This window comes from Apus apus, chromosome 1, assembly GCF_020740795.1.
Source record: "Apus apus isolate bApuApu2 chromosome 1, bApuApu2.pri.cur, whole genome shotgun sequence".
Lineage (NCBI taxonomy): Eukaryota > Metazoa > Chordata > Aves > Apodiformes > Apodidae > Apus > Apus apus.
In genome coordinates this window covers 164,378,105-164,403,252 of record NC_067282.1, presented here as the reverse complement: position 1 = coordinate 164,403,252, position 25,148 = coordinate 164,378,105, and the positions used below count along the sequence as shown (strand labels likewise).

At 43.3% G+C, this 25,148-nt stretch overlaps 1 protein-coding gene across 2 annotated transcripts in view; it reads right to left on the bottom strand.

The window, feature by feature from the left end:
* The window catches only part of LIN7A (lin-7 homolog A, crumbs cell polarity complex component), a 49,780-nt gene extending 41,289 nt beyond the window's left edge, over positions 1-8,491 (bottom strand). The window contains exon 1 of one of the 2 annotated variants that reach the window (XM_051627323.1): positions 8,272-8,491. In XM_051627323.1, the coding sequence (XP_051483283.1) occupies positions 8,272-8,491 (220 nt within the window). The remainder of the gene's footprint in view (positions 1-8,271) is intronic. The other variant, XM_051627332.1, reaches the window with a different exon arrangement.
* Between the last annotated feature and the right edge of the window lie 16,657 nt (positions 8,492-25,148).

Sequence of the window (25,148 nt, the reverse complement as noted above, 5' to 3'; positions counted from 1 at the left end):
TTAAGCAAATTGTTTACTTACAATTACATTAAGAAGTTAATCCTTTTTTCCATATTTCTAAAAATGTCTCTTGGACATCAGTGTGAAACTGAAATTTTTAGGATCCAGCATAGGGATGTTACTTATAAAACAGATTAAGAAATTTAAGATATTCCCGCTCTAGACTCCACAAAGGTGACTTAACATTAAAAGATGCCACAAGTTTTGCAGAAGACGTTTCCATGCATCTGTGTACAGGTGCAGCTCTTACAGCACCTGCTGCACACTGAAGACAGTATGATGAACTTTAATTCACTTCCACCTGCTGTGCCCTGGCACAACTCAAATTCTGTATCACCGTGAGTCACTCTGGGCTGGAGGACAGGGCCCCCTCTGCGAGGGTGAGGCTGGCCAAAGGGTTGTGGTTCTGTGGGCACCCAGCCTGCCTCAGACATGTCCAGCCTGGCACAGAGCTCCCACTCTGCCATATGCCAAAGAACCTCTTCAGATCAGGCCTGTACGGTCAGAGACATTTAATCTGGACATCTGCATTTAACTTTTTGAACCATGTATTTTTACACTGCTCATAAAAACCAAAGGTGACACTTAAGTAGGTACTTGCTCCTACTCCCGCTCCAGTGCTGCCAGAGGCACAGCTGAACTTCACACTTAACTAACCAACACTTCAGCCACATGGACTTGCACAAAACATCCCCAGTCATCAATGGCTCAATCTGTTAAACTTAATCCATCCCTTCATAAAAATATATTAAAAAAAATTTAAAATGTTGACACACTGATGTAAATAAACAGCCAAACATCTCAGTCTGTGACCAGAACTGTCACAGACTATCTTACAAACGATAGGCCTTTTTTTTTTTTCCTTGGAAGAATGAATTTGGTTATTTGTATGTCCTCAGTTGGCATACCAGAAAAATGTTACATTTAAATGTTACATTTAAAGTGCGTGACACTTTCAAAAGTATTTTTCAATTTTTGCACACTAGGCTGAAGAGCAAGAGAAGACATCCTGGTGACAGATAGGAAACCAGGCAGGGAGCAGCACATCGCTTAGCACTGCTCCACAGGGCTTCACCCTGTGCAAGAGAGATCTGGTCTCATGCTGCACCTCTGCCAAGGACTGTATTTCACACTGTACGAACTTGATTTTCTCTTCCCAATGAGAATGTCACATATTTTTTCCCCAAGATAATATACATTATACTAATATATGCAGAGTCTACCACAACTTACATTCGATACAATTTCTTTTATATACATATGGTGGGCATAGATAGGGAAAAAAATCCCCATTTATGTAGGTCACAAAGATGTAATGAGAAGCAAAATGACAGGAAGAGAAGAGTAAGGAAGGAAGACTCTAGCAAGTACCAGTGTATATTAATGATCAGATGCCATCCAGTACCACACCTGACCACATTTGTCTACCACCTCTAACAGCCAATGGTGATTCCAAACTCATTCGTACTCTTATTATCACTGAACATGGTGCTTCATAAAGGATTTTCAGGAAGTTTTAGGACACCCACTCCACTGGAAAAACATTTGCTTGAATTAATAAAAAACCAACAAAGCTCAGTTACGCATTACAACCAAACAGCAGGAAGTCTTTCCAGTTTTCAAGGATGTGTTTGAAAGCAAGAGAAATTTGGTTGTCAATAGCCAATAGCTATGACCTTGTTATGGAACTTTTCAGGGATTAAAACATCAGCACTGTATATTCAGTCTATTCAAATTTCTTCTTTTATCCTCAGTCACATGAAGTGAAATTATCAGTGACATGAATAGCAACTATGTAAGGAAAAACCTAATAAGACACGGATTATTAAGAAAAGAGAGTTGAAAGCCACCCTTCTCATGAAAAGATATTCCCTTGCTCTTAATCACGAGATGGTCTTTGCGCAGGCTAATTGTATAATATCTTCAAAAACAAGAAGAACTTTTGAAAAGTGCATTTTTAAAGCTGACACTTTCATGATTCTATGCAGAGGAAATGGAATTGATGTTATTTGCAATATGAAAAAAACACACAGCCAGCTTTCTTTCAGAGCAGCTTTTCATCTTAGAAGGAAGAGCAGAAGTAAAATTTTACTATCTGTAGATAGACATAAATAGATGTAGATATAAAATATCTAATAAGATAAGCATTATGAAAAAATTGCCAGACATTTAGCAAAATAAAGAAGTTCAGAGAGAGTGGAACATCTATTATGCATAGCTAGAAAGATGTCTGCTTCAATTTGCAGGCCTTCATGTAATCACTCCTAAAATGAGTGCTAAGGGAAAGTGCAGAAATCTTCCCTCCCAATGTGCTTCTGGGAGCATAATGGTACTTGAAGAAAATGCTTTCACCAGACTGTGCTAACAAACCCTTTAAGCGATCCCAGTCACAAGAAGCTTCCTTTAATTTCTAATTGCTCATGATGTGTACCTGCGGCACACAGGAGGTCCTCAGAGAACAGCAAGGAGGCTGAGCTGGCTGTGGATGATGACATTGCACTTGGAGAAAAGCAGAACATTGCTGGTGAATGTGTATATCACATTTAAGACAACACCAGGCTGGTGAGGTGCCGATGGTCATTGGACAGCGGAATAAGAGAGGATTAGAGGAGGACAATGGGTTGCTGGACACTGAAAATGGAGAAGGGCACTGCCAGTCTCTATATGAGGGAAGGAAGGGAAGGGAGAGGAGGGAGGGAGTAGAGGGAGGAGACGGAGGAGAGGGAGGAGAGGGAAGGAAGGCAAAGGCAGGCAAGAATGCCAGGAGACCTGCATGGATGAATGAAGAGCTCCTGGTCACTCTTAGATGAAAAAATAAAGTCTTCAAAGGGTGGAAGGAGGGTCAGGTAGCCTGGGAGAAATACAAAGTTGTCCAAGAAGTCAGGAATCAGGTTAGGAAAGCTAAAGCCCAGATAGTTGAACCTGGCCAGGGACAGCAGGGGTAATCAGAAGGGTTTCTACAGGTACATCAGCAGTAAGAGGCAGCACACGGAAAATGTAGGTACTCTGCAGAAGGAAACACGAGACCTTGTCATGCACGATAGGGAAAAGGCTGAGGTACGGAACAACTTTTTTGCCTCAGTCTTCACCAGTAAGGGAAAATCCTGTCTGACAAATTTGGTGGCCTTTTATGATGGGGTCACAGCATTGGTGGACAAGGCAAGAGCAACCAATGTCATCTACCCAGACCTGTGCAAAGTGTTCAATACTGTCCCACATGACATCCTGGTCTCAAAATTAAAAGGATGGATGGACCACTCAGTAGATAAGGAATTGGCTGGATGGTCACACTGAGGGAGTAGTGATTAACAGCTCAATGTCCAGATGGAGAACAGTGATGAATGGTGTTCCTCAGGGGCCGGTACTGGCACTGGTGCTGTTTAACATCTTTGTCAGCGATATGGACACGAGGATTGAGAGCTGCCTCAGTGTGTCTGCTGACAATACCATGCTGTGTGGTGTGGTTGACACACTGGAGGGAATGGATGCCATCCAGAGGTACCCTGACAGGCTTGAAAGGTGGGCCCATGTCAACCTCCTGAAGTTCAACAAGGCCATGTACAAGGTCCTGCACCTGGGTCAGTGCAATCCCAAGTATAAATACAGGCTGAGGAGAGAATGGATTGAGAACAGCCTTGAGAAGGACCTGGGGGTAGTAGTCAATGAGAAGCTCAACAATGTGCACCTGCAGCCCAGAAAGACAACTGTATCCTGTGCTGCACCAAAAGAAGCATGGCCAGCAGGTTGACAGAGGTGATTCTGCCCCTCTACTCGACACTCTTGAGACACCACCTAAAGTACTGTGTCCAGTTCTGGAGCCCTCAACACAGGAAGGACATAATGCTCTTGGAGCAAGTCCAGAGAAGGGCCATGAAGATAATCAGAGGGCTGGAGCACCTCTCCTACAAAGACAGGCTGAGAGAGTTGGGGCTCTTCAGCCTGGAGAAGAGAAGGCTCCAAGCAGACCTCATAATGGCCTTCCATTGTCTGAAGGGATGTACAGAAAAGTTGGGGAAGGACTTTTTACAAGGGCATGTAGTGATAGGACAAGGGATAATAGTTTCAAACTGGAAGAGGGGAGATTTAGCTTTAGTGTAATGGTGGTGAGACATTGGAACAGGTCGCCCAGGGAGGTTGTGGATGCCCCCTCCCTGGAAGTGTTCAAGGCCAGACTGGGCTTTGAGCAACCCATTCTAGTGGAAGGTGTCCCTGCCCAGGCAGGGGGTTTGGAACTAGATAATCTTAAAGGTCCCTTCCAACCCAAACCATTCTATGATTCTATGAAAATACCAACTAATTGCAATCAGTGCTTTATGTAACCGAAATGGGTATCTGTCAAGTTTTTATGAAGGACATACCTGCGGGAAAAGTAAAAAATAATTCTGTAGGTGGTTTTAAACATTTCCCTTTTGGTTTGGAGTGATTGCTTTGGCTTTTTTTTGGTGCAGGCAAATTAATCTGGGAACATACTTAAAAATCCATAACCTTGAACATAAATGAAAAAAAGAAGAAAAAGAACAACCCGACCTTACTTTTTTTGCTTGTTATTTTATGAAATACATCATTGTAACTTTCTGTCTCAACCTCCAACAAGGTATAGTTCCCTACACCTTTAGAATTTAAGCTTTGAATGGGCCTAAAAAAAATCCCCACTTAGCTCTGATGGACACTGGGGATTACTGATGGGGTGGTATCGATTCAGGATGTAGGACATATGCAATATAGATAGGAAGGGAGCATTTTTTTACAGTGAAGACTTACTTGGCTGTTGGAAGATGCCTGGCAGGCAAGCTCTTCCCCCTCTGTCGTGGTTCCTTGACTCTCTCCTGCCTGGCTCACCATTAATGTCGTGGTTTGGGCCCAACATGACCACAAAAGGAACAAACCCATGGCTGCTCACTCAATTCCCCCCCACACACACACACTCTGGGATGAGGAGGACAAAGCTCCTGGGTTGAGACAAAGGACAAGGAGGGTTCTTCACTCATTAAGGTCCCGGGCAAAACAGACTCAACTTGGGGAAAAAATAATCATTTAATTTCACACTAATCAAACACACAGAGGACACAGCACAAAGAGCAGGGCTTGCATATGTTACCCCACCCCTCCCTTCTTCCCGGCCCCAAATTGCTTTGTTCCTGGTTTCTCTCCCTCCTCTCCCCAGCGGCACAGGGGGACAGGGGATGGGGTTTAGAGTCAGTTCACAACTAGTGGTTCTTGCCATGCCACCCTCCTCAGGAAGGATTCCTTACAGTCCTCCCCTGCTTCCCCACAGGGTCCCTCCCATGGGAGAGAGTCCTCCACGAACCTCTCCTTCATGAGTCCTTCCCACGAGGTCCAGAGCTGCTCCAGCCTGGGCTTCCCACAGAGTCATGGGCTCTTTTGGGAATAAACTCCCCTGGCACCAGGTTCTACCAAAGCTGTGTAATTAGGGTCCACAGGCAGCAAATCCTCTGGCCACGAAATCCAAGTCCACTGGCCAAGCTCACCCCTCCTGGCACTCTCAGGGAATGTTCCACCACATTCGTCCATGAGTGCAAGGGGATAGCCTGACATCTCGCCATGGGTTGCGGGGAAACTTCTGCTTGGGCACCTTCTTGCCCTTCTTCCTCACCAACCATCAGCACCTCTCTCCTCCTCCAGCACAGCTCTTCTCCCCTAAGAGCTTCTCTGCTCAGGTGTTAACGTTAATTCTTTCGTATGTTAATCGCAGAGGTGCATCTATTGTCCCTCTAATGGCTCCTTGGCTGGGTTTTGGAGCAGGGGGAGCTTCTCGAGCCACTCCTGTGGCCCTTCCCCCGCTACCAAACAACCCACCAAACCAGCACACCCTCTTAAAGCTCCCAAACACCGAGGCCACACTCCTTAAACTCCCTACGTGGTACCCACATGTAGCTCCACTGCTTTACATTTCCTCCCTGAAAGAGCTGCTGACTCCTTTCCCTCCTCCCAGCAGAGAACCACGCAAAGGTCAGGCAAAAGCCTTTGAGATTAAATTGTAAGTGATTAAAATTTCCATTATTTTGTGAACTTGTTCCACATATTAAAGAGCCCTAATGGAACCAGCAAACATTTGTGCAGGTAGAGAGGCACATGATGACAGAAATTAAGGAAATTAATTCCTGTGCTTTCGATTGAAGTAATCTTCCAGAATGTAATTGGCTTTCAATCATTCACACAACACGCCCTTCACCTTTAAATGGTAATTCATTTTACCATACCGGTTTTGAATGTCATTTACGTCAAGTGTTAAGAAAGCTCCCATCTAGAGCTACCATCTAGAACACTGTGTATTTTTTCTGTCCAGGAGACCACGTCAGAGACTAATTCAGATTTCTGATGTATGTATCTATACAATGTCTCACTGTTTTGGTGACCCTTAACAGAAGGAAATGCTGAACACTTCCTGATCAGACATCAAGCAGCAATTCCCTCAGCAATGCATGGTTATTAATGCTTCCTCTTCTTAAGCACTTGCTATTTTCTCACAGCGCTGAGTTCTCCACGGGACATAGAAAGCGTACATGAGAGTGTAAGTCTTTTCAGGGCTGTGTCTAGGTCACAGCAGAGCTGTGCAAAGCACAGTGACAGTAAACATAGCTGTGCCTGCTTTAATAAAAGTAGCAGAAATCTGTAAAATCTCACCATGTAGCACTTTCCTTCTTCTGTGACTGCAAAAGAACAATTACAGAGGAAGTATCTGGAAGCACTGGGCTTAGTCTAGTGGCTCCTGGGGTTGCTTCAGCCCACCATCTTCAGGTGATACAGCACCAACATGTTTTGGTGATCAAGTGTATGCCTCTGACAAAATGCTCTTCTGCATGTAATGAAAAGGAATATGTAATCCTGAAATAGTAATACTTTTCTTTGAAAAGCCAGGTTTGCTAATGGATTGCCATCTGTTCAACTCTTTGCCAGGAAATAGATTTGTCCTGCTTACTGAAAACGGTATTAGGGTGAAACTGTAGATTACACAGTGGATTTCTGAGCAGTTTAATTTGAAGTGCATGCTAGCACTTTCATATTTCAGTACGAATAACTTCATATCCTCCCTTTCTACTAATGCTGGAATTTAAGTCATCCAGCACACTGTATTTAGAAGACTCTGTGGACTGTTTTGCTCTCAACCGGGTCCCAGTAAAGGTGCCTACCTCTGCTTTATCATTTTGAAACTGAGTTCATCAGGTTCCTTTGCATATGACTTACAACAAGAAGCTCTCTGTCATGCTTTGAATGCCCATCTTAATCCTCCGGAAAAAAAGAATTTTAAAAACGAAGGCACTGGCCTCAATCGCACTTTCAAGAAAGAGCACAAGATTCGTATGTGCTGGGAGCCTCGCAGCGCCTCTGGATGCAAGTCAGGAGGAAGGACAACCTGGTAGTTCAGGATGCAGTGTGAGTAGCGTGGGGACCTAACTGAGGGAGCCGAGGGAGCAAAACAAATCAGAATGGTTACTCTCCTCCATAATGCAAGGAAATCTAACAACATTTCAGCTGAGCCTTATTAGAAGCACAAATGCACTGCAAAGGAAAGGTCCAATTCGTACAGACAAAAGTTGAATTTCAACATAACTTTTAAGGTTTCAGCACCCTCTTAGATTACCTCCCTACGGTTACTGACAGGCTCCAGGCTAGCAGAACACAAACTGCTCTCCCTACCTGGACCCGCTGTCTACAGGAATACGCAGATGCTCTCTTTTCTAGAGTAGTACCGCTACCGCACAAGAACGAGTCGCAGCGACTGACCCCTTCCCGCCAGTCCCCCGAAACACCGCATTTCGCCAACAAACGACCGGTTCCTCCGGAGGTGCGACCTCCCAACTCGCTGCGGGGAACGGCGGGCGCTGGAGCTGCTGCCCCCGCCGCGGAGAACCACGACCCACGGGGACGGGCGCCCCGGGGGGAGCCCCGCAGAGCGGGGGCGGCAGAGCCGCACGGCGGAGCGTCCCCGGCGCAGCGGAGCGGAGCGGGGCGCTGCTGCCGGAGCCGCATCCCTCGCCCGCGGCACCGCCGGCGGGATGCCAGCCAGCCCGACCCCCGCCCCCCTGCCCGCACAAAGTTTTATTTCCCCTATTTCATCCCTTCTCCTGCCACCCACCCGAGCCCCGCGGGGAGGCGCCTCCCCGCCGCCCTCCGCCACAGCCAGCGGCGCCGGCCCCACCGCCCCGCGGGGCCCGGAGAGCCGCCGCCGCGCAGTGCCCGCCGCGATGGCGCCGCGGGGGAAGCCCCCGGGCAGGGCGCGGGTCGGGGGGCGGCGGCAGCCGCGCTTACCTCTGTCCAGCGTGAGCGGCTGGACCGCTGTCAGTGTCGCCATGTCTGCGGCGGGGCTGGAGCCCGAATGACGCGCGGCTCCGGCACCGGCGTGGAGTGCGGGGAAGGGCGGGGAGGAGGCTGGCAGGGAGAGGGGGCGGAGGAAGAGGGTGGCTCCGTGGGAGGAGGAGGAGGAGGAGGCGGCGGGGGTGGAGAGGGTGCCCAGGAGAGGGCGGCTCATCGCAGACGGGGCGCCGCGATGCTGCGGCCGCAGGGCGGCTCGGCGCGGCCCGGCGCGGGCTGCCGGCATCGCTGCGCCGCTGGAGCCGGGCCTGGAGGAAGCCCTCGCCTCGCCGCGCTCGCCTCAGGACACAGCCCCGGGGTCCGCAGCCTGCAGGTCCCGGGCTGGCCCGGGGCGTGCGCGGGGGTGGGGGGGCGGGTCGCCGCCGGTCCCGCCGCCTCGGGGCTGCCGCAGCTGCCGGCGGAGAACGAGGGGTGAGGGCGGGGAGCTCCGCAGCGCCGCGGGGCGGGGCAGACGGGGCGGGGGCCGGATCCGGCGCCTCGGCCTCGCCGGGGCTGGGGGCGGCGGGGCGGGCCCGGGTAGCGGCCCAGGAGCGGTGTGCGTCTGTGAGGCAGCGCTCCGCGGGCTGCCCGCGGGGGGTGGAAACCGCATGCGAAGCCGGGAGGCGAGGTACCTGGCCCCCGTGCAGGGCCTGGTTGAAGGAGCTTGTCCCGGGGCGGCCCTTTCGGACCCACCGAACTGTTGGTCCTGCCATCCTCAGTTGGACCGTCGAGCCTTTCCTAACTGCTCGGTGCGGCTCGGCCATCCTGAGGCGACCCAGCGCTCTCCTCTCAGCCCGCACGTCTCCACAGCGTGGGGCTGGGGCTTCTCATGTGCAGACTGAGAGGCCGGTCTCAGATGCGTGGTGGCCATCCCGTGCAGATCAGCTGCATCTTTGGGTGAGCCTGGGGGGCCTTGGCAGAAGACCGTGGAGTTTCACACTAGAGCTCGGCAGGGTTTGCTGGCAGCCCTCTCGTTGTCTGCCCTCGTCCCTCGCATGAAGTGGAAGGTACCTGGTTACCTGCTGCCCGAGAAAGGTGTGGCAGTAACCCACAGAGTTTCTCCTGCCTTCCCTACCGGGGACAACGATGTAGAGGAATGACTGAGCAAAGAATGGTGTCCTCTTTGACTACTCTGACGCCTGTGTAGGACCTGTGGTCTTGTGTGTACCCAAGGAGTGCTGGGACAGACAGGGTGGAGCATCACTCCAAGGGAAAGGTAGAACTCTTCTCACCTACCGAAGATCTCAAAAGCCACAGGGGACTGGGAAGTACAGCAGTTCAATGTTGCAGGTTTCAGCTGCAAGGGTATTTAAGCACTAGTGTAGGTAATTAGGGAAGCTGTGGAAATGTTGCCATTAAAAGTTTTCAGAGCAGGTTAAAAATACATTCGGCTGCTTTAAAACTGGAGAAGCTTTACTTTATATAGATGATCCACCCACTACTTCTGATAAACTGATTTCAGCACGTATTTCTCAAATTAATAAATAGTAGCCCACTTGGGTATCTTGACAAGAAAATGTTGCAATTGGCTAAAATATCAAAGTTGAGAAATCAGCTCCTGGCAAGCAGTCAGCTTTTAAAATCAAAATTAACATAATGATTTTTACTATGCAGATTTTATGTACTTGCAGAGCAGCTGGATTGACATGAAGTGTAACAGCTCCTCTTAAGCAGTCACATTACTGTATATTGGATTCATAGTCCTGAGCACAGAAGTACACATTTGGAGCTGTAACAGCCTAATCTGACAACTCTCAAACTGTTATGACACTTGAAAAAAATCTATTACAGATATAGAAGTGTGTTTAAATATTAAAAGCAAAGGTGCCAAGTTAATTAGCCAACCTGGTTGCTTTCCATATAGGACTTCATAGCCGTCAGACTTGCTCTTTTAAACTGCCATCTTGCAGACAGACATTTTGAAGAAAAATACAGTTAAATAGTAACTTATGTTAATAAATATGTAGTGTTATTGCCAGGTATATAACTTATTAGAAACATTTTACTTTAGAAAAATCAGTGTTTGGGCTGTAGCAGGGTGCCTGTGGAAAGTAATAAGCTTATTGTGCATTTATCTGTTTTTTGTCTGCTGCTGGTCAGATTTTGTGTGCTCTGCCACAGGGGCTAATTGGCACTTGGATGAAAGACTTGAATGGGAGTATTAGCTGCACTCAAGGAAGATGAAAAGTAGCATTTGCTGAAATTAAACATTTCCTAGTCAGCATAACTGTACAGTTAATGCTGGAGAACATTAAAGACCTAGCTGAGGAATACTTTAAGAAGCTGAACTGGGAAAATCAGAAAAGTCGTGCAGCTTAATTGAGCAACTGGGGAAAGGGAGCTGGAATGAGGAAGGGAGCTGTGCAGTAGCGCTTGCTTTCCAGCACCGATTCCCAGGGAAAGTAGTGGACTTCCACAGCAAAAGTTAGCAGTCAGAATGAGTGCCAGCCAGCCTGCCCCTCTTGGAAGGTGGTTCTTAGAAGGGAGGACAAGGTACTTTAGACAGAAAGAACTGCTCTGACTCCCAGTCCTCTTGTTGATTCCTTGCGCTGAAGTGGGACTTTTAATTGAATGCCATATGATGTTTACTGAACTAATGAAACTAGACTGAATTAACAGATTTCCTATCATATGTAATGGAAACTGGCTTACTGACACATCTTCAATATGTAGTCAGATGCCAGTGAACAAGACCATTGCTGATAGGATGCCTGGAAACTTTTTCTGGCTATGTTTTTAAACAAAATGTATTGTTGTTCAGTGATCTAAATTGTGGATATAGAGGTTTCAGTGGCTATGCTTTTAGATAATACAGAAAATTCACCAAGAAAATTCACCATGAAAATGGTTAAACCTTGAAACAAGTTGTGCAGAGTGGCTGTGAAATCTTTATCCTTCCAAGATTTCCAAACCTGACTGGGAAAGGACCAGGGCAACCTACTCTTTCTGTGGAGTTAGCCCTGCTTCGGCCAAGAGGTTGGACTGGATATCCTCCTGGTCCTTTTCAACCCAAAGTATTCCGTGCTAACAGAGTGTCCAAATTACTGAGCAGAATTACCTGATTAGCTGGACTGAATAATTCAGTTTTAAAAATAATGTGTTTTAATGTTGCTGCCACCTGCAGCAAGGAAAACAATGGTTACTTCTAGGACTGGAGTTTGGTTTAGGGAGCGTGTTCTTATGTATCAGTCTCAGCATTAAGTAATTGGTGAGATGTTGCCCAAAGGGCTCATGTGCTCCTTGAATATGTAAAAAGCAGAGTGGCAAATCAAACCAGGGAGATTATATTTCTTGTGTGCATAGCATCCATAAAACAACTGACTGGATTCCTGTGTACAGATCGGGTGTTTTCCTTTCAAGATGGAAAATCAGCTTTGACATGAGGTTTAAGGACCTCAGTCAAAGCTTATCAAAGAAAAGGGTAAGAAGAACTAAATCACTGTGTGTATGTCCAGGTATATGGAAGAGGCATAATAGTGGAGGGATTTATAGTCTTTGAATTTATAGTCTTATGACATAAGGTGATCCCATGACTGGAAGTTGAACAAATTTAACCTTGAGTAAGATGCATTATTCTGGCAATAAGGATAACATAGGGGACCAGTTACTCACTGTTGCTTGAAACCTTAACAAAAATCAAAGGACTTTCTTAAAGGATTGCTTTGATCCAACTTCTAAAGAAAGATAGAATGGTATTCAGAGAGGCTGGTTGAGATAATGATTGTGATCTATTACTCTCATGACTGTTAGGATCCTTTGACTTCCCTGAAGAATTGGTGCTTCAAGGCCCAGAGAGTTATTTCTACACAGCAGAGTGCATGGCTGGGAATGTGCTTGTTGGCTGCCAGAGCAGCACATCTCCCCTTATCCTAAACTTTGCATGGGATAATTGACTCTCTGAAACGAGGATGCTGCCTCATGACTGGAATACTGTGGTAAATGCAGCTACTTGCTTCAGTACCAGAGCCATGTCTAACTGAGGTGGAAGCCCTGTTTCTGATGTCTCCAGAGGTGTGTGGCAAGAGGCTATACCACAGTGGCACAGCTACATCTGTGTTTAGGTTACACAGCACTGTGTTACGCCTTGCAGCTGTATTCTGGATATCAGGCATTAATATACATTTTAGATAGAATTTTTGGATCCTTAACAAAATTTTTGATTCCTTAACAGAAGCCTTACGAGTGACAAAAAAACCCAACAACAAACAACAAACCAAAAAAACCCCAAACAAAAAGTAGACTTGTCCACAGGAATGTATTTCTTGATTGTGTGTCACTGGGTTTCTCATTGTTTCCATCAAAACATTAATGACAGAGAAATAATATGTGGTCATGAAATAGCTACTTAGCTTTGAAGGAAGTTAAAACAGCAGAACATACAATTTTAAATAGTTTTAGAATTACTAGTGATGACCTAATAGTGATAATTACAAGGAAGGGCATAGTCAAGTATGTAGGTGTAGGGAAAAAAAAAAAAGTGCAAGGACAAACCACAATTCCATAAAACTGCTACAAACTTAATTCATTTGGGAGCATGAACAGTGCAACTGATAACACTGACTGTCAACCTTGCATTTCCTAAAACTGTTAGTCCTGTGTTAATTTTCATTTGAGATCAGTGATACTATGATAAGCATCTGAAAATGGGTGGGCCTTTGATTGCAGGGAGTTATTGTAATTAAGTCTGATTTTAGTATAATCTGTAAGTATTTTTGAGCCATAAAAATTAAAATATGATTAAAAAGCCCTTTTGGGATCTAGACGACATTTTCAGATTTTAATTGGGAAGTGAAGAAAAGCAAGCTGCTTGCAGAGCTGATATGTTTCCGGATATAGGAGGTTTAAGTTAAGGTTAACTATTATCTGATATCCTAGATCACCTGATGAAGCTATACAGATAAACAGGTTTGTCAATCTCATGACTAAAAAACACCAACAAACCAGTGGAAAAGAAAAAAACTGGCAAGCTGGAGAAAGTGTGTTGTGACTAAAGTGAAACTCAGTGGTATTTCTGTTTCAATGCTGCTTTTTATTAGAAAAATAAAAAAAGATTAGTTGTATTTTAGCTTCCAGAAGACAGATAATGATTGTACTGAAGCTTTCCTCTGCTTTTTTAGTGACATGCTGACTTGAAATGATAGTATTTAAGTACTGCTGGGGATCAGAATGTCAGGGCTACTGATGATTGTTGTTGAGAATAATACTTTGTCTTCGGAAGGAAAGACAGCCAAGGGGAAATAAAGTTGTCTTGGTCTAAGAAGCAGTTTAATGGACATCTCTACATCTCTGATCGACATTACTTCAAGACTGATCTGTGTGACATTGTGAACAATTAAATCACATCTAATCACTGCATTGCAGTCATGTTCACTCACCAAGTTACTCTATTTCCTTGTGCATCCCAGAGGCAAAACCAGCTTCAGGACATTTAGATGCATACAGATGGTGATATGGCCATGTGTAGTCCCAGTATGTTAGTAAACTTGTTGGTCTAGCAGCAGTTTGAAGTCTTAGTTCCTGAGCTGGAGAGTCTGTGGGACTAATCCAGCAAACATCTGGGCATACTCTGTCTCTGCTTTCATGGCAAACTTCCTTACTTCAGAGCATTTAACTAATGTGAGAACATGTGCCTGAGTCAGTTCAGAATCTAATTAAATGATGTATACAAGATTTTCCTTATGGAAGGCCTTCAGGGTACAGACTTGAGGTTCTTGGCTGACTTTTTGAATAACTCATTTTTAATATTCAGAGGAACATTTCCTCTTGGCATTATACTAACAGTATTCTCCAGCACATGTTGTCCATCTGCTCAGATGACACGATTCTGGAAAATTTGCTCTTCATTCACATCCAAAGACACTGAATTTGCCTTCAAGTTGACCCATCTTCCATTCCAGGCCAGAGAACAAAATAACTTTTTTCCACTTGGATGGCTGCAGCACTGTTGACAGTTTATACCTAACTTTTTATTTAAATAGACAAGTACTGCAGGGATTAACACCAGGTTACAGGGTTCTTCTACCCTGCTTTCTCCACAGCCAATGATGAGGAACAAGGTCCACTGTATAAGCAGTCCCACCACATCAACAGCTATCATTGAACAGTGGGACTCCAGTTTTTCTCTAGGTCTGTCTTATTCACTGCAGCGATAAGCAAAACTATCTCACCTAGTCAGTGACTGCAATGATCCTGTGAGTGCTTCATAGTGAAGCTCTGATGGTGTAATCTCCCTGAATTTGACACCTTTGATGCATCTCTTTGCCTAGTCAAGCAAATTCCCCTCGTGGACATACATTTAATTGTGCTCTATGAGCAGCCATTAGAGGCAGTGGCTCTGAGCACAGTGACCACTGGACACTTGCCAGCTTGTTCCTGGTGGTAGTTCATGTGAGGACATCCCGAGCTGCACAATGTTTTTGTCTCCCCCCAAAACATGCTCAGTCTGGCCATGATTCACAGGCCTCTTTAGTATATTTACCCTTCTGCTGTGATCTGCTGTGAATCTCTTGATTCCTGACACTACCTATATCGAGACATAGGAGACAAGGCAGTCACTCCTAACCAAGTTGGTGAGTGTTACCTGACTTGGGGAATTGTCCTGGAATCAAGCTTGGGCATAGAAAGCAACTTAGCTTTACCTTGTGGTTTGTTCCCTGCAGTAGCACAGGAGAGCAAACCATAGAGTACCCCTAAGCAAGGCCTTCTGCTTTGCCAGAGGGTGAGGTGGAAGGGTCAGGGAGACAAATTACAAGAGAAAAATCATGTCCTGCCTTGATCCTGCTCTACTTATTTTTTCTTAATGTAACTTTTTCCTTTGACTTAAGTAATACTGCTTTTTGGTTCTGGTTTTGTTTTGTATAATGCCCTGCTGTACCTTTACCCTGGCTGGTATATGCAGTTCATGTACCAAATTGTCCCAGATGCATTGAGGATCTGCCCTAAGTGGTTGATTATATATTACATTATGCAAAGATAGATGAATCTACTTCTTCTGGTCCAGCCATGAAGCTAATAAAATTAGCTAATAAAATCAGCTAAGGAACTGCACTGATTATGTGGTAGGGGAACGAATCCTCACAATCCTCAAAAGGATTTGTCTGAAGAAAAGCAGAAGTGCTGCTGATCTTTATTTTCACCTTTTCTTTAACTTGGGAAATTTCATATGCTGAGAGGAATCCTTTCCTATCTACCTGTTGTCCGGCACCCTTCCTGCCATTACGCTTGCATTTCACTTACCTGCATCAGGGGAATTTAGTTTTCCTGTCCAGGATTCTCTCCACTAGGTACACCCATTGACCTAATCTGCCAGTGAGTAGTGGAGGTGCAGTGCTGAAAACATAGCAAGATGAGGCCTCATATGCAAATGATATGCAGCTACAAGACACCTGGGCCAGCCTAATACTGTTACTGTCGCCTGTTACTGCAGTTACTCCTGTTACATCTGAGCTGCTCTTTTTATCACCTGATGACATCTCACATGCTAGGAGAGAGGGGAGAACATAAGAAGTCTGGATGAAGAGAATAACTTTGAGTCCAGCATCTATACCTCCTGTCTCCAGATCAGGTTCAGCTGTACCCGCGGGGAATATCTCCTGACCTTCCCTACTGTGTCACTAGCCAGAATGGAGCATAGGACCTGTGCAATGTCTGTCATTTTCCAAGACTGGAATAAAAAGCTTTGCTGAACCAAAGTGGACTTCACGGGGTTGAATGTGTCTGTATTGCACTCTCCAGTGCTGTGTGTGAAACCTGCACAGGCAGTTAAGTTTGATTGGACATATGCATGACCATGGCAATGTCAGTGGATTTCAGATGGGGAGAACTGGGTATCAGAAGACCGGATAGCCCAGAAAGTAAGTGAGGACAATAGCAAGAGAAGGTTACTGCTATCAGCAGGCTGTGGGTTGGGAATTTGCTAGACTTGTCATTTTTTCTTTTGCTCTCTGCCTGCAAAAGGTCTTAGTTTTGCAGTTTATTCATTATTTTCTCCTCCTGAAGTGAGACTGAACAGATTATTTTGAGCTTAAGTTCTCTGGCAGCAAGAAGGGAAACTCTTTATCTCACAGATGGGCCAGTGAGAGATTTAAAGTTTTTGTGTTTGTTTGTTTGTTTGTTTTGTTTTTTGTTTGTTTGTTTATTTGTTTTTTTCCTCCTTCCAGAGTTACCTGTGGATTCTTAGTATCCACGCAAAATAAAAGCTGTGTCTGTTTTCCTAGCTTGTGAGAGATTTTGGAATTGTCTTTATGTAAAACTGCTGAACCCCATGAGAACAGGACTATTATTATGAACCGATAACAATTTCAGAAGAGCAGAGGATTTTAGGATCTTGATTCAGATTTATCTTCTGGTGCAGGATTAGAACCATAAGGTGTGGAGCTGGAAGGATTTTCCAGACCTTGCAATACCATCTCCCATAAATTATGTGTGGTTTACATTCTCACTGTGTAGCTGTTGAACAAGAAGCTTTTCCCACAGCACACTGCTCATTTTCCAGGCTGACCATGTAGAAGCAGAGATGGTTTCAAGTATAACCAACATGGACAAGAAAGTAAAGAGAGGAGTAGACAGTGTATCCCTGCCTTATGGTTGCCTTCCTGATCCCCACAGTCATGCCAAAAGTGAGCACTCCTTGCTTGTGGAGAACACTGCTGTGCGGTGAGAGACAGCATCCTGACAGGGCTCTGACAGTCCCTATCTGTGTTATATGACAAAATTCTGTCTCCCGGTAGGGTAGAGCCTTCCTTCTTTTAGTAGAAGAAAGTGTGGGACCTCATCACCTATCCACAGCCCCTGGAAGTGTTCTTGGCCACTTAGACCTTCACTAGCCCCCTCCACTTCTGCAGTGGCTGCTCTCCTAGTGCTGTAAACCTGAATACTGTGGCAATGCTGAGGCCAAGAGACACCACAATACAATTTTTTTATTTTTTTTTTCAAGTGTGGGCAAGCTTTGTATTGAAGGAAATGGCTTGATATAGAGTAACATGGTAGCCAGTATATGGTAATTCTGTAAGGCTATAGAACATGGGAGGCAGAGCTGACCTGTGGTGGGATCCCTTGCTTTTGTTTCTTGTTGGGAGCATCCTAAAACTGAAGGAGAATGTTCCTAAAATATTGGGAGAGCCCACAGGAGTAATGAAGCAAGCTATATTGCTGTGTCACAAACCACGGAGGCTCCTCAGTTGGTCCTGACTGAGAAGCCCAAGAAGCAGTATCATCTTTCCTCTATGAGATGATACCTTTTCAGTTCCTGAGACCCTTCTGCTCAAAACTGATGTGTTGACTGGCCTCCTCCTTTGAAAGGAATTCCCACCAGGGAGGAAAAGGGCTATTAGTTAGTTTCTGGGCATAGGAGTAGGATGGTCTATAGGTGGTCTGGGCATTTGATACAAGGTATGATAAAGCAGGTGCACGTTTAACCTTGAAACATTTTGCAGGTTGGAAAGTGGCTATGATTCAAAAAAGTCTGGCAGTAACAGGTGAGCTTAAAAACAAATGCTTTCTTCTAAAGAAGTCAATTTTATTCTTTGTGTCCCAATAAATATCCCTTGGCTAGCTCTGTCAGGTCTGATGACTTGATGCAGTAAGACTGTCTCTCTGGAGAAAGACTGTTTGAGTTTTTATTCCCTACTCCCCTCCCCCCTGCCCTAGTTTCTTTGATAGTCATGCTATTATTCCTTGCCCCCCCCACTTCAGTTAAAATACCATGTTTGAGATACCTAGAGGTCCCAATGCTACTGTTCTTAATGCCTGTGTTGGTATTTCTGCTGAAAGCTAAAGGCTATTTACATCCACAAATCTACTATAGTGTATTCAATGGAGTATTTAAGTGGATTTTGTGCTGTGAGACTGGCCTGCAAAGGGACTTTGTTATTAATAAGTGCGGAAAATGCTTTTAAACTGTGTTTCTACGGCATTCAACCCCTGAGAAATAAAGTCTAAAATCACTTTCAGTGATACATGCAGGAACTGAATCTCTGTATACATGCACACTCACCAAATGAATTGCAGTGAGGTGTGAAGGGTATTTTACGATCCAGTGCTGCAAGATATTGAGCTGTGCTAATTCCCTGGAAAGTTGAGTAGGGGAATGCTCCTGTGGAGAACTCTTGGGGTTTTGAACTTGCATTATTCAAAGCCACTCCTCCTGTTCCCCCATGCAAACACAAATTACATGGAGTGCAGCTACAGAAAACACAATAGGCATTATTTTACAGGCTAGCTAAACAAAACAGCATTGTGGACAAGTGAAGTAGAACAGTTAGCCTTTATGCTGAGAATAGCAAGTACTTTTTGAGACATCATTTATCAATTGCATTCATTTGTTTATAGGGTTGGTGTTATTAGTAATGGATTAGATTAATAGCATCCCCATGGACAGAAGAACTGAAGAAATCCAAGAGACTAGGCAAAGCAAAGATGTGTTTTGCTCATCAGTGGGTTGGTAAATACTTCAATACAGAGATGGTCATTGCTCTAGGGAAAAGCAGAACTGCAGATGTTGAGAATCTCCTGGATGAGGCTTCCATCACCAGCTGTTAGACATTTTAAAGGCATTACTTTATTTTTCACTAACCCTAAAACAAAATGTAGCTGGCACTGGAAGGCATTTCAGCTTTGCATCACTGAGAATTTAAAAAAAGAGAAAAATTATTGTTTTGTTCACACTAAAATGAATGTTGTGGAGCCTGTTTAAGCCAAGCTTCAATTATCTCAAAAATGGGAATTGAAATATTTCTGCCAGTGCAATGTCAGGACACTGCAGGCATTAAATGATATTCATTAGGGAGTTGGTTTCAGTTATATAGAACAGCACAAACAAAGATGGGCAGATTCCAGATGTTAGATGTAGCACTTTAAAAGGGACAGGTTTCCCACCCTCATTTTTATTCCTAATATAATGAAGTAATTCCAGGGAGTGGGATTATGAGTCAGCTTCAAAGCTGGCCTTGTTGCTTAGACATGTGCAGAATATAAATATTGTAAAGCTTTAGAGAACAGATGGCCAGAGATTTCAGAAATTATAAACATCAGCTTTCTCCTTTGGACTGGTCACTGTTAGGCCTAGAGGTCACATACAAGCCTTTGTGAGCTTTCCTGCAATACTTGGATCTAGCATGACTCTTCAGTCTCATACGACTTCCTGTAAGGATCCATCCTTGGTTATTCAGCAGTCCAACTGAGTGTCATGACTATCTAGTTACAGGAAAGCTGCCGAGAACTCCAGCACATCATGAGCAAAGGAATGAGACAGCTATGACAGCTGTAGTGAGATGAATTTTGCTTACTTTGAGCCTTTGTTTCCATGTGTGTTGCAGGGATGAGGCTTAGTTATCTTCACTGTTGGCATAATTGTGTCAGTGATAGATCATATTTGATGACAACCTTCTGGCTACTCAGTCTTGCTTTGTTTTTTCCTTGACTGATATTTAGGGATCAAGAAATACTGAGTGAATAAAAAAAAATAAAATTGGGTGGAGACAGACTTAAAATATGACAGGAGAGACCATCATTAGTGGAGAATGTTTCAAAGGAAGCAAATTCTTAAGAACTATGTCCTCTCTTTTTGCTCCTCTTCAAACACTGGGAAGCTTCAGCTTTAGCCAGCTGCTGTAATATTTGAGATTGTCAGGCTTTGGGATGTATCAAGAAAGAAGCTTATGGGAAGCAAGGAATGTCTATGTGAACTGATATGTATTTCATCCTATCAGCAGTCCAACAAGGTTCCAAAAATGTGGGACTGGTTGGGAAAGCTGAGCAAAGACTTAAGAAGCTGCATGGATGAGACCTTTGGAAGTGAAGGGATCACTCAAGGTTCATTCTGAAATGATCTGAGTAATTCTAAAGTCTCCCAGAGAAAAAAAGAGAAGTATCTTGTGATCTGTGACAGCAAAAATTGCAAGGAAGTGCTTGTGGGGCTTTAAGTATGTGTGTGTCTATTAGCAATGTACATATGTTCACAGTCCCAGGCAATAGCAGGTGTATGCACCTTTAAAGCATGTTTTGTCTTTGTGGCCTTTGAGCACTGGATGATGCCATCTTACATGCAGCTTGTGACAGCAGGTACCTGAATTAGTGTGCTTTTTTCATGGTCTCATCTGTTTTCCACAGGCAAGAGAGATTCATCATAGTTAGAAATGTAAGTCACTGCTTGCACTAACCACTCACTGGATTAGAAAAGACAGCAACAAAGACATCAATTATTTAACCATAATTTACCTTATTGTAGCCAGACTAACTAGCTAACTACAAAGAAAATGTCATTTATGTTTTTCAGTAACACACACAATAATTTATGCATTGCATTTGATGTATGTGAACTGCAGAGATAAGTTAACATAAATATTCAGCATTTGAGCATCCAGGAATCCCAGCAAAGGAACAAACTCTTTGTCCTTTCCTTTCACTGCCTGTAATCAGAACTCCTTGCTGGGTGACTGGGGATATTCTTGGTGATTGGCAGAGCAGGCTGTGAGGCTGACTGTCAGCAAAACACAAGTTGTATTATCACCTCTCCCTTTCTTACAGACCCCTGCGTCATTTGTATCTTAGTTTTTTAATGTTGTTTTTACACCTGATGTTTGTCTCTTCTCTAGAACTTGAAGAAAAGGGTACTTGTTAATTTGGCACACTGCACAACACTGTTTTTCCCTTAATATAGTGATATATATACACACAAATATCTTTAAATATATTTATATAAGTAATAAGAATTATATTTATAAGTTTGAAAATGGCAGCTATACTTTTCTTCCTTTTAATCTGTGGTTGTACATTGATGAGATGTATCTTTTTCCAGCCATTCACCCCTTTGCAATCTCAAACTGTCTCAATCTGTTCCCAATCTGCTGCAGAGATGAGGGGCTTGAATTCCCACCAATTTGTTACACTCCAAATCTTGTTAGGAGAAAAAGGGAGGGCCTCATAGACAAAGCCAAGAAGAACTTATTGTTAATCTAATTTAAGTCTAACTGGCAATGTATCTGCATCCCAGGGTCTTTTCATAGGAATGCTGATGTTAATGGCCTTTCTCCTCACTCCTAGGCTCATTTTAATGTGTTTGCTAACACCAGCTACACCTGTGTTACACCTCCCAAGGTTGCATTCCTTTAATAAACAGTAGTTGACTGCTGGTGAGTTATTGATAACCATGTGGCTTCCAGTGTCATCTTGTGCCCACACTTTCAAGGTCCCTGCTATCATCTCATACTTGTTGCTCCTCCATACTACATTATTTTAATATATAAAGTAGTTCACCCCCTACCTGATTTGTTATTATCATCTGTTAGTTACAGAATTATATGATAAATATATGAAAGTATTTCACCACACCATTGTACCATTGTTGCTCTAGGGTAGGTTTAGTTTGGATATTAGGAATATTTTTTTTTTTCCCTGAAAGGGTTGTCAGACTTTGGACCAGGCTTCCCAGGAAAGTGGTGGAGTCAGCACTCCTGGGGGTACTTAGAAGATGTGTAGATATGATGCTCAGGGACAATGTTTACTGGTGGACTTGGTAGGACTAAGTTAACAGTTTGACTTGATAACCTTAAGGGTCTTTTCCAACCTAAATTATTATGCAATTTTATGAAATTTCAGCAAAACCCAAAAGAATAGTAGTCACTTGGTTGGTCAATAACTGCTGTTACAGCTAAAGAAACTAAAACATGGGTCCAGATAGTTCAGGACAAGACCAAAGTATCACGAGGCCTGAATTCTTTGCCAGTATCTTAGAGGATGGCTGTGGTCTACAAGCAGGGGGAATCCCTTATTTCAGGGACTGCAAGGCTGCAGATCTGCTCCCAAAAGTTGACAATAGATCCACAAGAAAATAATATGCTACTCCAGATAGGTAGAAGCAGTATTTGGGCATGATGAAATGTTTAAAGTCCCAGCTCTGTTGAACCTTTCTGGTGTTGAAGCCCCTGCTAGTTATCCTGAACACGGCTATGCATGTGCTGGTGCTGCCAGGCTGCTCAGACTTGGCTAAGACCTGAGAGGGATCTCAGATCAGGTGTGGGTTGGTTGACCTCTTACTTTCCTGGGTCCAGTTCTGTGCATGTGTTTTGAGAACATCTACTGGATTGGGTGCCAAGCAGAAGACAGTTGAGAAAACCCAGTTTAGGATGTGAGGAAGACTGACTGGATCGCTCTCTCTGCACTTTAAAGGATTGCAAATGTGTACCTTATTCCTGCATGCTTTTAAGTCCCATTTAATCTGCCATTTTTAATTTTTTCCCCTGATCATAGAAGCCTTTTATAACAAAGATCACAGCTATTCTAAAATGACTGGATCATTAAATAACTGGAACTCTTGCACAGTGTATTTGGATATTATTTCATTGTGTAAGGTGGATCTTCCGTGAGGGTTAAACTAGAAGATCCATGGTACATTGGTTGTGGTTGTGCTTTCTCAAGTGGTAGAACAAAGTGAAATGCAGAAAAGTGGAACGGGTTCTAATTTTCTTTCAAATGTCAGTTTTTCATTTATAGATATATTTGTAAACATTAATAACATGTTGTCTCGGTTTAGTAGTTGGGGTGAAACAAAACCCAGAGAACCAAATTGCTCTAAATTACTTTCCTCCCTGCCCTGCCAGAGAAAGATAAAAAGAGTACTAAGGAAGAGGGACTTCATGGTTGGAAATTAAAACTAGAACAGGTTTAATGTAACAGGGAAGGGATAGTAAAAAGTAGGAAAATAATGAAAAATATACAAATATTATCACATATATATATACACATATATATGTATATGCACAAAACCCAGTGTTAATGGTAGCTGATAAAAGAGTCTGAAGATACTTCGTGGCAGAGCTGACATGGGGAAAAGGGCCAGGACTCTTCTCAGCAACAGATGGAGTTGGATTCTGCAGAGCACATGGTGAGCTGAAGACAAAGAGCCAGGAGCCTCCTTCCAAGATGCCTGCCAAAAGATAGAAAAGAGCCAGGGCCCAACTTTCTCCCCCCTTCTGGTGTTTTATAAGGTATGGCAAAAATGGGAGGGAATACTGATGTCATTTGACCCTTCTCTGTTCTTCCCTCTGGTCCTCTTTAGGGACCTAAGTGAGGCCATCTGCCTCTATTGGGCTTGACCATTCAGAGGTCATTGCATCAATTTCATATAATTAGTTTCTGCCCCCTTAAACCATAACATGTTAGTATTGAGCTATTTCATTGTTACTGTTTGGTAAGTTTTCAATGTAGCTTACCTTGAGGATCAAAGTTACTGCTTTTCCATTTATTGTCAATTCTAGAAATAGAAATTTAGTAGCTGTACCTTTTCTGTATTAATTGAGTATAGATAGGTCCCTTTAAGTCCTGATCTGTGATTCAGTTCTTGTTTGAGGGATCAAAATAATTTTCCTTATTCATCCTGTTTATATTATTTCCTCATAACAAGCAGTTGTATAATCATTGTAGTGTTTTTAAACTTAGGTATTTCAGATGAATGCTTCATTGAACTATTCCATTACTGAAGTCTTTAATTTTTAAAAGTAAAGGAACTTGTTATAGGAATCCTTTGTATGCTGTCTCTGCTTAACACTCAGATCTTTCCTGATAATTTCCTGGCAGCATTCATTATAACGTTAAGAAGGAACTGTTTGTTGTTTGAGGTTTTTTTTGTGTGTGGTGTTTTTGTTTGTTTGTTTGTTTGGGGGGGTTTTGTTTGGTTGTTTTTGTTTGTTTTTTTTTAAATAATATAATCAAAACAAAGTAGCAAACATCTAAAGAAATCCTTTTGACAACAGGGTTTTTTCTGATAAGAGGATGAGTCCTATGTATGTTTGCAGAGCTCTGAAATCAATAGAATAAATTGTTAGTAATCTTGTCTCTTGAATATATAAAAATAATTTGTTCCATCAAACTAAACTTATATAGAACTGGTATAAGAAAGAACATCAGTTCACCACAGGCAGGTTGATGTAGTATGTATTTAAACATAAACCACTGACAGATGTAATCTGAAACATATAAAATTCTAATTTTGCTGATAAAGTTTTATCTCAGTGATCTAAATGTCATAAAAATCAGCAAAGCATTATTGAGAGTTCTGAGGATGCCTCTCAGCTTGGGTGTTTGCAGATGGCAGCAGGACATTGAAACCCTTGCTCGTGATTTGAGGATGGTGCATATCATGACCATTTGCCTGGGCATTTATTAAATGACATAGATGCCTGGCAGCAGTTGTCAAAGAAAAAAGTCCCCATGTTGGTTTTTTTTTCAGATCACTTACATCCTGAGAATTATATAACACTCACAAGGCTTCCTTTGGTTGTTGTTGTGGAAAGGGCTAATATTTATATGTACACAAAATGTATATTATTTTACTTGTTTGTTTACATGTTAATTTGCAACCCTTTTAAAATTGTGTACAAGAATTACTAAGGCATCTCTGCTGGTCTATGCAAATATGAAAGAGAAGATATTCAAACTCAAATAAGTACATGACGATCAGCAGAAAAAAAAATCTTACAGGCTTCTCATAGACCATTACTTGAAGTTCAGGAAGCATGGTTAAATAGAAACATCTCCTGGAGAATGTATATACCTGAATGTGATTTAAGTAGCCACTGGCATGAATCTTCTCTAAAATTAAGAAATCCAAGAGGCAAATGTCAGGAAAAATGTCTTTGCAGGAAAAGAGACAAGGGGAATGATATTCCTGGTTAGCATGAGCCCTAGGTAAGAAAATAAAATTACTTCTTCAGGTAAGAAGAGAGCTACAAGGACCACAGCTGTCTGTCAGATGGGAACCTAATAGCAGCATAAATGAAAGTTCCAACAGTGAAAAGTATAGTGTTGAATTATTCAACAAAGACTTAAACCCTGTGGTA